Raw genomic sequence first — 18621 nt, 5'->3', positions numbered from 1 at the left:
TTGCTCATGCTGATACATTTTCCAAGCAATGTCTTACTGTCTGGAAATGTTCCTTTGCAGAGTTGTGCTTGCAAGAAGAGGGCTGGGCAGGTGGTGAGGAGCAGAAGGGTTTCTGGCATCCCGTGCCAGTGGGATGGAGCGTGAGTGATGCAGGGAGGATGTATTTGCTCTGTATGGGTTTCGTTCCTCCCTGCCCTGGGTCCTGGGGTGAGAGGGCTGTGGGGTAACCTCTACTCTCTCCCCATGGGATCCCCAGTCCCTTCCCTGAGTGTCTCAGTGACCAGACACCTTCTGATCCCTCCTTGCCCCAACCTGCCATGTGCCCTCATTCAGTTTTCCTTTCCTTCTTCTTATCAGAGATAATCTTTCTTCCTCTCCTGAACTCTTCCCTCTCCCTCAAGGGCTAACTCTTACTCCTTATTGCCAAATCCATTGCAGCCCCAAACTACATTTCTGACCTGGAGCTCATGTAGGATCCAGATGTTTTCTCTGAGCCTGCTCCTCCTGCCCTCCAGAGCTCATACCCTCAATAGCACCATCCTCTGGGACCCCCTGGAAGGTCGCCATCTCTCACCTGGGCATACCAAGTCAGTGATGACCCAAATTCAGTAAGATGCTTAGAGGAGAGAATGTGTAGAAAAAAGTGTTTGTGTTAGTCTGGAGCAGAATTTGGCCCTGTGCAGGAGGGGATTCTCTTTTAATCTCAAAATGAAACCCCATGTTTTCCTATCCATGGCTAAGGGTTGTGGTTTTTTTGGTTGGTTGGTTGGTTGGTTGGGTTTCTTTTTAGAATATTTTATGGGTTTTTTTACCTTGGCTGCACTCATACTTGCTTGAATGATGGAGATCTTCCCTCTTCTAAGTACGGAAACATGATGAGAAAGATTAAGTCCAGCTCTTCTATAAACTACAGGACTTAATTCCCTTCCTGCCAGACTCAATGATGGAAGTCCTGTTGCTGTCACCAAAAGTAAAATAAAGATCTGTGAGGAGATTGGACAAATCTGCTGTGTCTATACGGGAAACTGGTCAGTACTAACAGGAGTGATGTGAACTCATTTCCTCTTCCTGCAGTAAATTTATCCTGTTAATATCATCTACTTTTTGTGTGTGTTAACTGAGTGACCTCTAGGAAGATTTTATGGATATAAGCTTCAGAGAGAATGTGCTATCCCTCTTTGCTTCCTGCTGGTCTTACGACGATGCGCCCATCAGCTCCAGGGAAAAGCCGAATAAATTTATGCTGCATTATTTGTGACCGGTACGTGAGCATGCAGTTAAACACTTAAGCACATCCAATCCAAGCCCTTGATGCTAAGTAGAGACAGTTTTTCTAAGACTGTCTAGACACAATGTCTGCATACAAAAGAATTTGGTTATGAACGGGGCATCATTGTTCAAAAGATGATATTCTGCTCCTGGGGAAATAGAAAGGGATTTTTTGGCTTTCAACTACCCTTTCCTGGTGCAGTTCTCATTTCACGATCAGTGTTACTAAGATAATGTCTTTTCTCCTCAGAGACTCCCCATTATTGTTACTTACCTAAGACATGCTGTCTTGAGAAAAAACTGCTTGCCTAGTCTCTGATGTGACAAAAGATGGAAATGAAGCAGTGTAGCTTCACTTTCTTTGTCTGGAGAATACCAAATGCACACAGGAGAGGTGTTTTGTACAGGCTGCAGTGAACATCAGTGTGATGCTGAGGAGCAAAGTGCGTACTGTCTGGTTTGGCACCCTGGAATGGAAGTGAACTGGCATTTTGTAAGCCATGGAAGGAGGTAGTTTGTGTGAAGTACACTACCCTTACCACACCTGCAGAGGAGAAGGGACACTGGGGAAAAATGTGAGTTTGGAATGTAGTTTTGTAATTGGGAGTGAAATGAGGTTAAAACAAAGATGAGGCAAAATCCTTTCCAGCATTTATCTTCCTTCAGGCATGATCAGATGTTTAAGAAATTAGGGAAACAAGTCATTTTTGAACATGTCAAATCTGTCTGCATCTAGGACAATGCTTTACTCCAATTGCCCCAATGTGTCAGTATAGGGTTGTTGTAGCTGTGTCAGTCAAAGGCTGAGTCTGGACCTCTTGCTTTGGCTGCCTGAGCTGTACCAGTGGTTGGACACCATCGGTTTGTCTCCCGGGACAGCAATTTATTGGGTATGGGTGAGCACTTGGCTGATGCAGGGTTAGTGCATCTGACATGTCCCCAGCAGTGACCCTAGTGAAATGTCGTGGTATATAGTAGGAATCTGGAGGTTAGGGCACCCTGAGAAGTTACCTGTCCTTGAATGGGAGTTTTTTAAGCTGGTCTCTGTGTGGGGTTTAGAGAAGTTGAGGCCCTTCTCTTCAGTGGTGAAGGCCAGGTAACAGAAGGAGCAAGGAGCTGTATTTAGTGAACCCAGACATTTGCTGCTTCCATGAGCCAAACTGGTTCTGTATTTAGTATTTAGTTCTGTATTTAGTGCCTCCAGACATTTTCTGCTTCCACGAGCCAAAGGAGAGATTCTGAATAAAACCACCTGTGGATGAACTGCCGCGAGCCTTCTTTAGGCACATATGAAAATTCAGTGCCCAATGGCTTCTGTGATAAAACACCTTTGCTGACAGTGATAACAAGGCCAAAGCCCGCTGTAGAGTTCCTTGACCATGGTTTGAAGTCCCCACATTCCTGTGACATGGAGAGTCCTTGTCATTCCAGTGTTGCTCTTGGGTCAGACAGGGAGACTCAGTCCCTAATTTTCTAGCCTTATGTTTAGGGTCAAACCCAACATTTCCTTATCTTTCCAGCTTAATCTATGAGTCACTTGTAATGCATTTTCCTTACAAAGCACGATTTGTATGTTGTATTCTTTACATATCGAAGGGGTTCAGACTCTTTTAGTATTTCAAGTGGAATGGGAATCCCTGGGGTACAGTTTGGCACACTACTCTGAAAACATACCTTTTAGTCGTTTCACTGCTGGGTTTCAACTTAAATAGCTGATCAAGGATTTAAACAGCTGGATTTCAGCATCTGCTACCAGCAAAGCAAGAAATTATTATACTGGGCCATGATTTATATATTTGACCTTTGAGCATAAGAGGATAGAGCAGACTTTATCAGAATCAAATACAGCATGAAGCCCTGTGAAGGATGAAACTTGTCTTATTAGACTGTCGGATCTTTATAAATTAATTTCTGGTTCAGAAGTGTCTTTAAATGACAAAAACATTTTGGTTTTGTCAGTATTTATCTGTCTAATCTAATTAAAGTAGACATAGCTTACAAAGTCTGCTGAATATAAAGCATGCATGAAGAAAAGCAGAGGTGTGTAGCAATAGCACCATGAAATTGAATTTGCGGTACTCTTTCAGTTAATCTATATTGAATAATCCATTTACAGAAGACTACAGGCTATGACCTGAACTTTCAGCTCAGGTACGAAATTGTTACTACTGTGATATCAGAATTTGTGAACAAGTTACAAATTACAATGAGTGATGTGTTCCCAATGGCAGAGACCTGTTCCCCTCTGGTGCAGAGCTGTGTTTCAGAAAGCCCTGTAGGTACCAGCATCCTCCCATGTTTGTTCTGTGCCAGAGTTCGGTCACTTGTTTGTTCCTGCTGGAGGTGGCATTTCCCAGTTCATGGCATGTGTGACAGCACGACTGATTTCCTATGCAACAGTGTGCCTGCTGTTTGCTTGGAGGGTTTCAGGTGGATTGTAACTAAGAGATGGTGTTCAGGATTGTTTGATGGTAGCTGTGAGAAAGGAGGTGCTGTATGCACTCTCAGCATGGCCTCCACGTTCTCCTTCCACAAAGAACAAGCTTAGCTCTCTCCAGATCTGTTACCACAGAGTTAAAACAGAGACCCTTGCAGAAAGCACATGGCTGCAACTGGACAGTTACAGAATGATGTGGCCGTGGCAGTGATGCTCATAGATGCTCAAAGGTGCTGCTTTGTCATCTCACACTCTTTTCCTCCCCTGGCAATTCTTCAGTTGCTGACAAGTTGGTGACCCAAAATAGACAACAGCAAACTGGCAACCCTATGGTCACCTAGGCTGCCTCTGTATGGTGGTAGGATTTGCTTCTCAGAGGCCTGCTGGAACCCATTTTTCTGTAAAACCTTGTCTCTCTGTGGGCTCTGCTGGTTCTGTGACACGGGATGACTCTGTGCCCACAAGGAGCTTGTTAAAATCAGTGTGAAGAGGGTGATGAACTTAAACTGGAAATAGTCTGAGGACCCTAAGTGTTGACTGAGATCCACATTTCCCCAGAGGATAAAAGGAGGTCAGATTGGAAGATTTGGTTCTGTCTGCTGCTGAAACTTCTTGCCTGTTACTGTCTGGGTCTATGCTGTGCCGAGGTTTGTTTTGGCCAAGTGCCTTTCTGGGGTTTGGGACTCTCATCACATTTATCTTCCTGGCTGGATTTTGATTAGTTCAATAGTTCCATGTGTTTATTCTAAGACACTCACAGGAAGAGACAGTAGCTTTGTTTCACGACATTTCATTTCTAGCTTTGTCTAATTTGTAAACTTCACTCATCAGCAAGGCAATGTTGGAAATGGAGCATTAGCACTCAAAGCAAGGTGTCTTTTTTCCAGGGCAATGGACATAACAATAGGGAAATTAATGTATTAAGCTAATGTATCTCTGACCTTCCGCAGTTTTGATTAAGAAGGTTCAACTTCTGAGCCCAGAGGACAGGATCAGTGGAGCCATGTTATTGCCCACTAGTCTGTCATAAAAGCCTAAAATGTCTTTTCAAAAGACTGTTAGAGGAAAGCTGTGGGATGCAGAAGTGATTTGAGTTAAATTGGTTATTGTCGGTCACATATCATTTACATAGCATCTATATTTATCAGAGAATCTTTTTCATGTTGTAACAAACTCAGGGAAGATCTCCAGGCACTTACATGGTGTGCAATTAGGGAGCCCAGCTCTCACCCACATCAATGTTTAGCCAACTCCACTGGATTTGAATTACGCTGGGCTGAATGTGATCAGCATCATCACCATAAACAAACTGTTTAACAGGGAAGAAAAAGTGGCCAAAGTTGATCATAGTGTAAAGCTACACACGCTTTCAAGAGCGACTGTGAAAACTGAGCAGCACCTTACCCATAGTGTGCAATAGACAGTCAGTTAATTAGTACAGGTTTGATAAAGGCAAAAACAAAGTGCAGGAGTAAAGTGCTGCAGTGTTTAAAGCTTGTGAAACACAGTGCTGTCATCTCAATGTCTACTCCTCTGTTGATTACAGCACTTTTGTCAAAGTTGTCTTAAAAAACCCCAGTGTATTGCATATCAATCTATCAGTCTACTCACCTTCGTTCTTTTTATTTCTGCCAACCTCCTTGGCTGTTTATAGCAGATTTAACAGAATGATAATACTTGGAATTTTTCAGCTGTTTTGAGTATTGTGGGTACATGTCCATGTTGCCACCCTCCTGAGCAAGAGCTGCGTTGCTGTTGCAGCCTCTACCAGACATGAGGGAACCCATGTGTTGGTTTTGATACACACATACACAGGGGCACAGATGTCACATCTCGGTGGTAATGGAGAAACCCCTTTTTGTTAAAAATGGTTTAAGATCAGTTAATGTTTTTTCCCTCCTGCATCGTAACGACATATCAATGGTTGTGTATCTCAGCGGTTGCTTTGCCTTTTTGGGTGGTTTCCTTTGGCTGGAGTTCTGCATGTGTTCCTCAGGTGGTTTTCCTGGTTGAGGTTCTCCTGAGACAGGGTGAAGTGTTAAACGGAGAGGAATGCTAATCTTGGAAGCTGTCATATAGAGGGTGACATTTATTTTCACACTCAGCCACCTATTGCCATGCCTTGTAGGTGTCAGAAGGGCTCAAAACTTGGCAGGAGCTAGGGATTAACTCAAGGACTCCATGCTAAGCAAAAGGCTCTGTTCTCTTGGAAAGTTTGCACATGTCTGTATTGAGAATGACTTTTGCATGAATTATACCCATTTTTGCATTATTTCAGGGCATGATAGTCAGGCATGGTCGATTGTAAGTTTATGCGGTGGCTGTTGTTTCCAGAGCCTGTTTTTGCCCTATTTTAAGTCTTGAATTGATACCTTTCCTTTTTTTTTTTTTCCAAGCTCTGATCATACAATGTTTTTGACATTGCAAAAGCAAGGAGAGCAATCCACTTTCCCCCTAATTAGCAGCATTTTATTCCTTATTACTCGGAGCTATGCTTGACAAATACACCTTTCCGGAGCAAAGATACAGTAGTCTTAAGAAAGGAGTCTCCTAAGGACCATGACTGAGGAGTTTCACAGCCTGGGCTTGGGGTTGTGCCTTTACTCTTCTCCTCATCCACTCCAGATCTGTGGCTTTCTTTTTTCCTGATATCCCTGTATTACAACTCCTAAATCTTCAGGGAACTCCCCAAGAATGTCCCTGCTCCAGGTAAATTCTTCCTGGAAGTCAATTTTTGAGAGATGTGTCTTAAACAGCTCTTAGTCTTTGAAATGTGCAACTTACTGACTGACACTGCAGAGCAGGACTTCTGAATCAATATTTGCACTACTTAGACTGGGACAGATATCAGGCAAACTGGTCTTCTGTGTCACCTTTTTATTTTTAAATTAAGGCTATCCTTGCACCATTGGGTCAGGGTGTGTTTTGTTGAAAGCTTGACCATGCAGGTTATTAACTTCCTATTTGCCTTTACATTTTTTCTTCTTTTTGTTGCAAAACATCTTGCTCAGAATTTCAGTGTTGAGAAATTAATTTTCTGAGGTACCACATATATAATAAACACATAAACCACACATTTTAGTAAATGTATCCAGACTATAACACAGACTGTTTGTCTTTATTATATAAAATCATGTTATGATTAAGAAGCTGAACTGAATCTTCAGTTCTACTAGGGATTTATTTTTATTGGAATTCCCTTGTTTTGGGTGCAATACGTGTATATTAGAGATGCTCACTACCAAGGTTTAGAAGCTCCAGCTCTTCTAGTGCCTGTAGCACCGTCAGTGCATCTCTCCTGGATGGAATCCATCATAGCTACAGGCCTTTTTCAGCAGAATAGTGTTATCTCACCATGTTAGACATGCATCAAGCAAACTGTGGACTGATGTTTTTTCTTACTGCTAAGACTTAGACCTCATTGTCCAGGTCTGGAGGGAAGAGAAGGAGATGAAAAGTGTCTGACAGTTTTAATGCAACAGCAACGCAGTAAGGCAGTGTCTGCGCTGGGGCAGCTGTGATGTTGCTGCAGTCAGCGCAGTCCTTCTTCACAGCAATTTGGATCCCCTAGGTTACATTTTGCAGGTCTGTTCCTGGACCATTCTGCGGTTTGTAACACAGGTACCCCCAAAACCAGCAAGCAGTAATTATCTTTTCTGCAAGAGGGGTGATTCCTTAAGTGTGGTGTGATTTACTTCCACAGCAGCCTCAACAAACCCTCTTTTCTGACTTCATCTCACCCCGACATTCATTCAGCTGGTGCCTGTTTGTGTTGTGTTAAGCTCGGGAAGCAAAATGAGCACAAAGTCTAAAGCAGGAGGAGTGGCTTTGTTAGACCGAGACCTTCAGCCAGGACTGGTGTCCCATTGTTAGCTGAGAAAGTCCACGTTTATCTAATTACCATCTGAGAATACATTTCCTAATTGCTGCATTGTGCTTTCTGTACTTATAGTTTGCAGCATTTCTGTCAGAGTGTTTCTGTGAGCTTTACTTGCTTCCTTTGATTTTAATTTACAGATCAGCCTTTCAAGGTTAAACCTACTTTGTTTGCCCCTTTCCAAACGGATTCTTCACATTCTTTAGAAATTTAGCAAATGACAGAAAATCACACTCCAAAAAAATAATGCGGCAGCTGTGGGGATGGATTAAAGAATCTTAATGTTACTTGTTTGTAATGCTGTTTTCAGGACATAAAGATTATCTTTCAGAACTACCAGCAAAGAGTAAACAACTTATAGAGGAAAAGTCTGATGTCAGGTTGTATAGGGAAAAGTGACTCTGGCGCTGATTTTTTCAGCAAGTTCATCAAATTAATCAAGCACACACAGCTTCATCTCCTACCTGATAGTTTTACGACTCACTCCGTTCTAACCTGAATCATGACTTCTCTTGCATGCCTGCTCCTTTGAATTTGGCCAGCAAACCCATACCGCCTCATCTCCTCAGCCATTTGTCCCTTGCTGTTACTTTTGAACTTACAGCCACCCTTCCAACCTCTCTTGTTTGCAGTTCATTAAATATCTCCTGTCCCACCACTGCCTTTTCTTGCCTGAATGGCCACCAGTTTCTTCTTGGACTACCGGCTGCCTATGTGGCTCACTGTACAACTTACTATGTGCAACCATTCAACATTATTATTATTATTTCCCTCAGTCTGTCTTGTTAGATAGCACGTGTCAGCTGCCTTCTCATGACCAATCCAGTTCAAACTTCTAGTGCATTAACTCCTCATTCCTTAATGTACATCCTTGTCTACTTATATAGTCTTCCCCCTTCAACCTCTGCTTGCACACTAATGTCACCTCTGCTGTCTGAGATCCTCTCCCCTCCACATTCTCGTCCACTCCTTTACTTGGAGGGCATCTCAAGAAGAGCATTTGTAAGACCTCCACAAACTGTTTTTCAGCTCCTTCTCCAAACTCAGTGATGTTGCTGATGTTCACAAGAAGCGGGTGGACTGAGCTGACATCAAAAGGTTTTTAACATTTTATTCACTCCTCCACAAAATTTTGTGAGAAATTTTACTTGTGCTAGAAAGACCTAGATATCTGGGGCAAAACCAGTAATGCTAGGTTGAAAAAAACATCAAACAAACTCTGTGTTTTCAGTCTAAATCTAATATGAAAAGCAGTAATTTTTCATTGGAAAACATAGAGGTGTGGCGATTGAGTTTTTTTAATTAAAAAAAAAAGATTTCATTTTATTTTTTACTTTTAAATAGTGCTAATATTTTTTTTTAACCTGCTCCAAATGCTACATAAAACACTAATCCAATCACTTTCAGTACTGCTTTGCTTGTGTATGAGCTCTCACCTTCTCCCCCCTCCTCCCATTTGTTTCTCCCTCTTTCTGGGTTGTGAATTAATCGGGATACAGATCGAATGCTCATAGTACGTGGAATATCTTGAGATGTATTGAAGCATAAATGGTTCACGTAGATGGTTAATACTAGGAAAAAAACATTAGGGCATGTGTGAAGTTGAGAGGCTTATCATTGAAAGACAAGGATGGAATTAAAAATTCCCTGTATGGCTGAAAATTTGGGTGTTCATCTTATTTAGTCTCTTTGGGTAACATTAATTTTGCAGTTCTATGTGGTGTTGAAGTGAGCAGCATGTGATGTTGTTCTGTTTTCAATGCATGGGAGAGGAGACAGGGAAAGACAGCATGAAGCCACATCCAGAAGGTAGTGAAGAACCTATGCATGTCCAAGGCCTCTTGGAGCTATGGAGTCCCACATCTTTTAGGCTGAGAGCTCAGAGGTCTTTTGAACGAGAGAGGCTGTTTTTCGGGAAACCTCTTCCAGTGCACGGCCTGTATGTTGGGTCCTCTGGCAAGGACAGGTCAGGAAGGGGCCAGCTCAGGAGCAAAGCGTCCTCCCTTCTGGCCAAGCCTCCCAGGAATGCACCTGGGAATGGTTCTGTCCAGCCAAGAGCAACCGGAGTCACTGAGAGCCCAAGGGGAGCTCTCAGGATTAGCTGAGAAACCCACAGGCCTCTCAGGATTTGCTGGGAATCAGTTGGATTGAACCCACAAATACTGTATATCCACTGGTGTTACACATGGTGGAGGGCTGCAGCAGCTCTAGGGCGAAGCCTGTGAGATTCGCTTGAGGAGCAGACAAGGCCGTAAGTTATCTATGCTTATAACCTTGTCACCCTGAACATCACACTTGATGTTCTGCCTGTCCAGGATTCGGAAGAAAAGCCACACCAGCCTGAATGGATGAGTGGATGCACAATCCTCATGAGATGTGCTCCCCTGGTCAATCTGTTTCTCTGTCCTTCTGTGCGTCTCAAAAAGGGAGCAGACAGGTAAATGGTGGATACATTAAGAAATTTCATCTGTATGTCACTGTTTGTTTCAAATAAATTTAAAAGATCCAAGAAAAGAAAGAAAAACGCATATTTTTAACTTCTGATGCACACTGAAGGCCAAGTGTACATGTAAGAGGTATATTTATTAATTAACTTAAATTAAGAAACACCCACAAAACAGTAAGCCAACAAAACTCTGCCTGGGAAAAAGCCAACTCTCATGCTTTTCAGGAGACATGAGGCAAATCCTCCAGCAATCGGTGTCTGTCCCATGAATAGACAGGATTTTCAAAAGAGAAAATAAATCGGAGTCTGCAATTTGTCTTTCGTTTTACTTTATGAGGTTATTCAGTACAAATGGAGACAAGAGACCAGAATCTCAGTTAGCTGAAGTCAGTGAATCCAAACTGAATTATACAAACTGCAAGTCCAGCACCTGTTTTTCTAATCCATAGAATAAAAGGGATCTGTTGAAGCTGGTTCTTCTGCCATCTGGCATCTATTTCCTGTACCTGTCTCTAATCGTGGGCTGATGGTTGCTGGCACATTTCCACAATCAAATAAAGGGAACTTATGACCAATATTTTCACTTTTACCTGCTTTCTCTGCATGTCAAGAAGTTTTAAACTATACATTTATTTAAAAGCCTTTAAAGGTTTCTTTTCTAGCTTTTGGTCAGTGAATATTACAGCATAAGATTTGGGTGTATTTCAAGGAAATTTGCTGATACTTTTAGACTTTGGCTGTTCCTCTTGACCACTCTGTGACCTGATTTGGATTTGCATCTTCTGCTTTTCCCGTGGGCTATAATGGGAGAAAAAGATGTGCAGGTCATGTCTGGTGATCAGGTCTCTGGAGACTATTACAATATCTTCATTCAGTGTTCCTCTTCTAACATCCCACCCAATAAGTCTTCACTTAAGCTGGAGTCCTCTGCTGCTAGCCAGATTGTGAGTAATAATGAGCGAGAATACTGGGAATGATCTTAAACATCCTCTCCCACCCAACTTCAGGACAATTTTCAGATTTTTAGCAAAAAAATCTGTTCCTTCCTTTGTTTTTCCCTTCCCCTCTTTTTTAGGGGAAGGATGGGTTTTGTTTTGGCTTGGTTTTCTGGTACGTTTATCAATTTTTTTGAAGCAGTTGTTTCTTACATCACGAGGGTAATGGCACTTAATGCCTGATGCTTTTCTGTGTTTTGGGAGGTGTTTGGGAAGGCAATTGGGTGCTTCCCCAGCTCATTGTGCAGGGCTTAGAGCCCTCACCAGAGGCTCCAGGGCAGAGTCCTTGTAGGGCTGATAAAGCCTGAGTCCTGGCAGGGACATTAGAAGTGAGTGGTTAAGAGGAGTAACCCTGGGGAGGAAAAAGGTGAAAGGATGAGAAAAGTTAGGATGATGGCTTGATTTGGTTGTATTGGTGCAGACACCAGCACTTCTAAGCTCAGGTAAAGCCCTGCTGCCCTGTGTCATCTCTAAATAGACAGTGGCTCTTGGTTATGCAAAATGTCCTCAGGTGTCAGTGCAAGTCTTGCTCAACTGGTGGACAAAACAATTGCTTCCCTCTTTCACTTCTTCCAATCACCGTTTCCTAATTTAGACAGAAAAGGCAAATCTTGAGGATGAGTAACCAGCCTTTTGCATCCCAGCTCGCGTGCATGTGACTAGAGTGATTTTCTGACCAGGGAAATAGCAGGGCCACAAGTTAGCAAGAAAAACAGAGCAATGGCTGCTCCAAGCTAAAAAACAAGTGCAGTGAGTGCTCTGTGGGCTCCCAGGAGGTGTTGGAATCAGTATGAGTCCTACTGCTGCACCAAGTGTGTGCAACTGACCTTGGAAATGAAACAAGGACCCTGAGATGTAGGTTATTCACCTTGAAAAAAGGTGAGCACCTATGTAAAATACCTCATTTTGTCCTAAATGCTGCTATACCACATTTCCTCAATGACTATTTTCTGCTTTCTGTAGTGGAAAGGCTGAATAAAACCCACCAGAAGTATACATGTGATACTTGTAAGGCAGATTAATGAAATACCAGGTCACTGCTTGAGCTTATGGCTTCACTTCTCTCACCTGCTCATATTTTATGAACTCAACGACCAGCAAGTTTTTCACCGAGGTTCCTTGGTTTCTCTCTGTCCTATGAAGAGCTGAAACTTGTGTTTGTGTGCCGAAGGCAAAGGACACGATTTCCAAATTTCCTTTGCACAGTGGTGCTTACCTGTGTGACAGCTGCCTGACTTGTCAAGAGAACATTCGCTTTTCTTGCAAACTCACACCTCCTCCTCCTGCCATCCCTTGCCCTTGCTTGTACAGAGCAATCAAGTAATAAAAGGTTTTATGCTGTTGACAAAAATTCAGGGGTTTGTTCACACAAATATTTGAAAAGTCTCCCTTCAGGGTGTTTACTCAGGGCTTGTGAATTAGGGGAATAATGATGATTTCAGACCCAACCTCCAACCTTTTCACAAAGGTGTTGAAATTCCGCTATGGAAAAGAAGATCCATTTTGCCCTAGTGTACACTCATTATTTCACTCACCAAGATATTCCTTTTGTTTCAAGGCTGATCTTATGAAACAACACACTTCAAGCTAATTGCTGTTGGAAAGGAGAGGGTTGCTTTACAGTCAATGACTTTGATGCCTCGAGTAGTTCAAGTAAGGATCTGCCTCTGTCTTGCATTGATTGACAAGACCCTTTCTATAAATTCGAGCAATTAAGCAACACGGTAGCAGCTTCTAGGGAGATCTGCTGAGCACAAAGCTGACAAAGATTGCTGTGCAAGGTCTCCTGCTGCTCATTCTGACTTCTGAAACACCATCTGCAAGTTAAAACTACGAAAGGAGATCTGACTCCAACAAGATAGGTGAGTGTGCTTCTGTGTTTGCTCTGTGTCATGGCTCTGGCTCATGAATAAAGCATCAGGTTTTGCTAAAGTGGCAGAGAATAAATGTTCAATTTGTTCTGAGGTTTGTCTCTTTTTCTCTCAAATGTCTGCTTTTAAATATAAGGAGTTATATATACATACATATATATATATATATGTTTTTTTCCTCTGTTTAAGCATATGTATACACAGGCACTCATTTAATCATATAAGACTGTAGTGTATGCATGGCAACATATATGAAGTGTTCACTATGGCAAACTTCATGTGCTGATCTAAAATTCTGATTTATCAAATTTAAACCATTTGGTTTAACAGGAGCCTAAGGACTTAACCATCAGTCTGGCATAGGGCAGGCCAGGATAATTTAAGTCTATCCAGCAGAGGACACGGCCCAGTGCACACAAATCCGTGCACCATGAAGTAGCTGACTTTCTCAAAAGTTAAATATCAAGTCTGAGGTTCCTAAGGGAACATTTTTAAATGCAATGCAAGCATGTGACGTATAAAATGGATCTTGTGGCTGAGAGCTACTTTCCAAGCTCTTTTTTTTGACAGAGGAAGTTTTCCAGAGAGGCTGATTACTTTCTTCACTGAGATAGAAAAGCAGCAAGTTATCAGAGGGACTTGGCCGATACCGGGCTGCTTCGAAGGAGTGAGGAGTTCAAGCTTCCTATGGTCACCTTGGCCATGACCCCCTTGTCTAACCAACTTCATTCACCGGCTTAGCAGTCTTCACAGAATCACAGAATGTCAGGGATTGGAAGGGACTTCAGAAGATCATCCAGTCCAATCCCCCTATCGGAGCAGGAACACCCACATGAGGTTACACAGGAAGGTGTCCAGGCGGGTTTTGAATGTCTCCAGAGAAAGAGACTCCACAACCCCACTGGGCAGCCTGTTCCAGTGTCTGTCACCCTCACTGAGAAGAAGTTTCTTGTCAAATTTATGTGGAACCTCTTGTGTTCCAGTTTGAACCCATTGCCCCTTGTCCTACCGTTGGTTGCTACCGAGAAGAGCCTGGCTCCATCCTCCTGACACTCACCCTTTATATATTTATAAACATTAATAAGGTCACCCCTCAGTCTCCTCCAAGCTCAAGAGCCCCAGCTCCCTCAGCCTTTCCTCACACGGGAGATGCTCCACTCCCTTCATCATCTTTGTTGCTCTGCACTGGACTCTCTCCAGCAGTTCCCTGTGCTTCTGGAACTGAGGGGCCCAGAACTGGACACAGTATTGCAGATGTGTTCTTACCAGGGCAGAGTAGAGGGGAAGGAGAATGTTTCTGGACCTACTAACCACCCCCCTTGTAATCCACTCCAGGATGCCATTGGCCTTCTTGTCCACAAGGGCACAGTGCTGGCTCATGGTCATCCTGCTGTCCACCAGGACCCCCAGGCCTCTTTCCCCTACACTGCTCTCTAATAGGTCGTTCCCCAACTTATACTGGAACCTGGGGTTGTTCCTACCCAGGTGCAATACTCTACACTTGCCCTTGTTATATTTAATTAAATTTTTCCCTGCCCAACTCTCCAGCCTGTCCAGGTCTCTGGATGGTAGCACAGCCTTCTGGTGTGTCAGCCACTCCTCCCAACTTGGTTAGGTCTGAGCTGGCTGGTAGGTCAGTGTTTGTAGGAGGGACATCCAACAGTTGCCTGGAAAAAACGAGGCTGAGGGGAGACCTTCTCTCTCTCTGCAACTACCTGAAAGGAGGTTGGAGCATGGAGGGTGCTGGTCTCTTGTCCCAAGAAACAAGTGATAGGACAAGAGGAAATGGTCTCAAGTTGTGCCAGGGTAGTTTCAGATTGGATTTTAGGAAAAGTTTCTTCATAGAAAGGGTTGCGAAGCTTTGGAATAGGCTGCCCAGGGCAGTGGTGGAGTCACCATCCCTGGCAGGGTTTAAAAGATGTATAAATGTGGGTCGTAAGGACATGGTTTAGTAGTAGATTTAGATTATGGTTGGACTTGATGATTTGAAGGGTCTCTGGCAACCTAAATGATTCTATGATTTGTCTCTCTGGCTGCAGCACAAGTCCAGTGCTCAGGGTGTTGGTAATGGTAATTCCAGTAACAGTTTTGGGAGATGCTGATCTCTTTCCAAAGATCATAGCAAAAATTCAGGGACACTTGGCTCTTAAAAGGTAAGTGAGAGAAAACCAGGATTAAGTGCTCTCAACAAAATGCTGGTGTTGCTGGCAGATCTAGCCCTGCTTAATGCACGGAGCTGCAGCTGTGCTTTCTCTCCATGTAGCAAAGTAGAGAACCCGCCACCTCCCACAGTTGTACCTGGCAGGCAGACAGAAAAAGCCCTTCTAGACTGACCCTGCCAGGGCCAGTACTGTCAGGGACTTCAGCCAACAATGTGTTTGTGCACTGAGAGAGCAGCCAAGCGCCTACCCAACTGCCGGCATGGTGCAAGCTCAGGGCAGCCCAGCCAGAGGGGTAGGAGGGCATTCACTGCAAAGTGAACTTGCAGTATAGAGATTCCAGGGGGTCTGAGGCACTGGTGAGTGACTTCTTATCTTCCAGATAACCCCACTGCTCTGCAAGGAAAGTCTTCATGCTGCTGCTTTCTGTTAGACCTTTTCACTTTACCCTTCTGCGAGCAGATGAGACCTCATTTGTATATCTGCCCATCTTCTCTCTGGCTGAATGAATCACAGAATCACAGAATGTCAGGGATTGGAAGGGACCTCAAAAGATCATCCAGTCCAATCCCCCTGCTGGAGCAGGAACACCCAGATGAGGTTACACAGGAAGGTGTCCAGGCAGGTTTGAATGTCTGCAGAGAAGGAGACTCCACAACGCTCCTGGGCAGCCTGTTCCAGGCTCTGTTACCCTCACTGAGAAGAAGTTTCTTGTCAAATTTAAGTGGAACCTCTTGTGTTCCAGTTTGAACCCATTACCCCTTTTCCTACCATTGGTTGTCAATAAGGATAGGGACCAGTGTGTCTGTGGAGAGGAAGGGCTGTCCCAACTTGAGCTGTCACTGTGTACTTGGACTTATTGCCTCCTGGACTGTGCTGGCTCTCCCAGCCCTCTGCTTCTCTCCCTTCTGCCTCAGCATGAAGCTCCACTGTGTGATCCTGGGGCCTCTCCTGCTGCTGCTGCTGGCCAGCTGCGATGGTGCGCCCAAGACCTCCGCCATCGACCTACGGACCTTCATTGGCTGCGCTGTGCGTGAGTTCACCTTCCTGGCCAGGAAACGCGGCTGCAGGGCGCTGCGGATCACGACGGACGCGTGCTGGGGACGCTGCGAGACCTGGGAGGTGAGGCTGCGCCTGGGGCTGCGGGTGGCTGGCTGGCACCGACATCCCTGGGTGACGCTTCCCTCCTCCAAGAAAAGCCCTCAAATAAACCCAAAGAAATGTTAAATAGCTTGCAGCTATCTACAAAACAGGCAAGGTCTGTGTCCCGTTCCATGACCCCCTCACTACCACTGTCACTTTGCTATAAGTTGTTCCCTCCCTATTTCCTCTGCCTCGAAGGGGTATGCACATTTTGTGATGATATTAATGAAGCACTTATTTAATACTCTTATTATGCAATTTAAAAGCCTCTTAGAGCTTAACCACTTAAGGAGAGGAAGCCTCTATTATTTAATGGAAAAATTCTTTTGAGATTAGGATGGAGCTCCCAACTGATGGGTAATATTTTATTCCAAAAAGCAAATCCCAAAGAAAATGTCTGTTTCTAATTTGATCCTGTTTTAATCCACAGCCCTGTATAAATGTGAAGTAGTTATGTTTTGGGGGAATACAGGGGGATGAAGAAAGAGCACGTGTGTCTACACACACTTCAGAGAACAAGCTTCTGAATGTCATCTTTCTGCCACTAGAAGGCTCAAGGGACCAGTCTCAGTTTAATTTATTCAGGGAAGCTGCAAGTGACTCCAGAGGTATTTTATGCACACGAAGACAAGGGGTCTGTATAAAGGAGCAGAGGAGGAGCCAGGGTCTGTTTCCCAGCTCTGACCACCCTCTTTCACTTTGGGGTGGGATGAGGAGAAAGGCCACCGTTTGCCAGATTTTCCTGGTGGAATAAGGTTCCTTCAAGGAACCTCTTGTTGCCCTGTTCCTCTCACCCCAAGGTTCCTCTGGCAGCACTGACCTTGCAGCCTCTCTTACTGTACTGCAATACCACTGGGATGTAGTTAAGCTGAATGCATCTGGTTGTAGCCTCAATAGCTTCTAGAAAGCACTACAATGTACTTAGATGGGGGTGTTGGTAAGAGGAAGGCTGTCTGGATATCTTCTTGCTGAAACATTGCATTTGTCCTTTTCCATGTCATCATTCTTGATACTTGGGCATGGCTCTTTACACAGCACAGAGGGAAAGAAATAAAAAAATTAAAATGGCTCCTGGCTGTGTTACCTTGTGCTATTTCCTATCTGTGCAAGGGAGGGCATGATGGTGGGTTCCCATTCCTGTTTGTGCTCCCTTCTTGGAGTCTTTGGAAAAAAAGGCACTCTTGTTGAGTAAAAACTCCCTTTTTCAGCAAAAGCAATGCCACCCTAATACCACGTGGGGGTGTGGGATTCAGGGCCTTCAGGCTCCCATCTCTTTCTGGTGGCTGGGGTCTCTGGCCAAGCTGTTTTTCTCATGAGGAACTGCAGACTTCTGTGCTGGCTGCTGTGGTGTGTACATCCATTGGGCTTTGAGGGACATGCAGCCTGACTGGGAAGACTGGTCTGTCTGGGAAAAAACCAGCCATTTGGCACCTGGAGGCATCTGTGCTCTTAGGCAGCTTGTGCACATGGAAGGGCTTCCAGCAGAATGCATTTTCTTTAATGGAAAGTCAATGCTTTTGGATGAAAGCAGCTGCTTTTGGCAAGCATGCATCTGTCAAAACACTAGCATACTGTTGAAAATCAGCTTTTTTGGATAGGCTTTTGACTTCATTCAAGCAGCTTTAATTGGATCTTTATGCTTTAAACAAACAGGAAGATGCACGTACACCCACTCCCCTCCATGGCAGGGCTCCAAGAGGCAGGTGTTGAAGGATGCAACCTAAAAATTATTTCCATGGCCCCTTCCACCTGATCCACTGGCTCTTCTATTTACACTAAAAGTCCCCTTGAGGAAATTGGGACTCCAGATATTTCTCTTGCTTCTTGCCTAAGGCCAGTATTTCTCCCCCACAGAGACCAGTGCTGAAACCACCTTACATCGAGACTTACCACCGTGTTTGCACCTACAACGAGACTAAGATGATGACGGTGAAGCTCCCCAGGTGTGCCCCTGATGTGGATCCCTTCTACACTTACCCAGTGGCCATCCGCTGCGACTGTGACATCTGCTCCACGGCCACGACCCAGTGTGAGACTGCCTGAGCTTTCCTTTCCCAGGTCAGGCAAGGGGGGGCCAAATTCTTCCCTGGCTTCACACCCCTGGTACCTCCAACATTATAGAGGGTGCAAGTCAGTCCAGAGTTTGATCTCACTTTGTAAGGCTCCTAAGAATTGATTTTTCTAGGCAGACAAATCTTAATTCCCCCTCCCCATGCTTGTTCAAGGCATTATTGCTGTAGAAATGTAGTACACAGCCTTACAATTGCAAATTCTGTGGAAAAAAAAAAATGTACATATATATATATAGCAATGCAGTTTCCCTTCCATACAGGCTTTTCACACTGTGTGACCTTTCTTCATGCATAAAGCGCAAAGGGACCAAAGAGTCACTGAGGGGTGGAAAGAGGCCACAGAGACATTTCA

The 18621-nt window shown here is 44.2% G+C and overlaps 1 protein-coding gene across 1 annotated transcript; it reads left to right on the top strand.

The window, feature by feature from the left end:
- Positions 1–15972: 15972 nt before the first annotated feature.
- GPHB5 (glycoprotein hormone subunit beta 5) lies at positions 15973–18240 on the top strand (the record flags this gene model as incomplete). The annotated part of the gene is made up of 2 exons (XM_080346246.1): positions 15973–16176; positions 18052–18240. The coding sequence occupies 2 exons, from the start codon at positions 15973–15975 to the stop codon at positions 18238–18240; spliced, it is 393 nt and encodes a 130-aa protein (XP_080202372.1).
- Between the last annotated feature and the right edge of the window lie 381 nt (positions 18241–18621).

The sequence above is a fragment of the Nesoenas mayeri genome (assembly GCF_963082525.1).
Source record: "Nesoenas mayeri genome assembly, chromosome: 5".
Taxonomy (NCBI): Eukaryota; Metazoa; Chordata; class Aves; order Columbiformes; family Columbidae; genus Nesoenas; species Nesoenas mayeri.
This window is presented reverse-complemented; position numbering and strand designations above follow the sequence as displayed.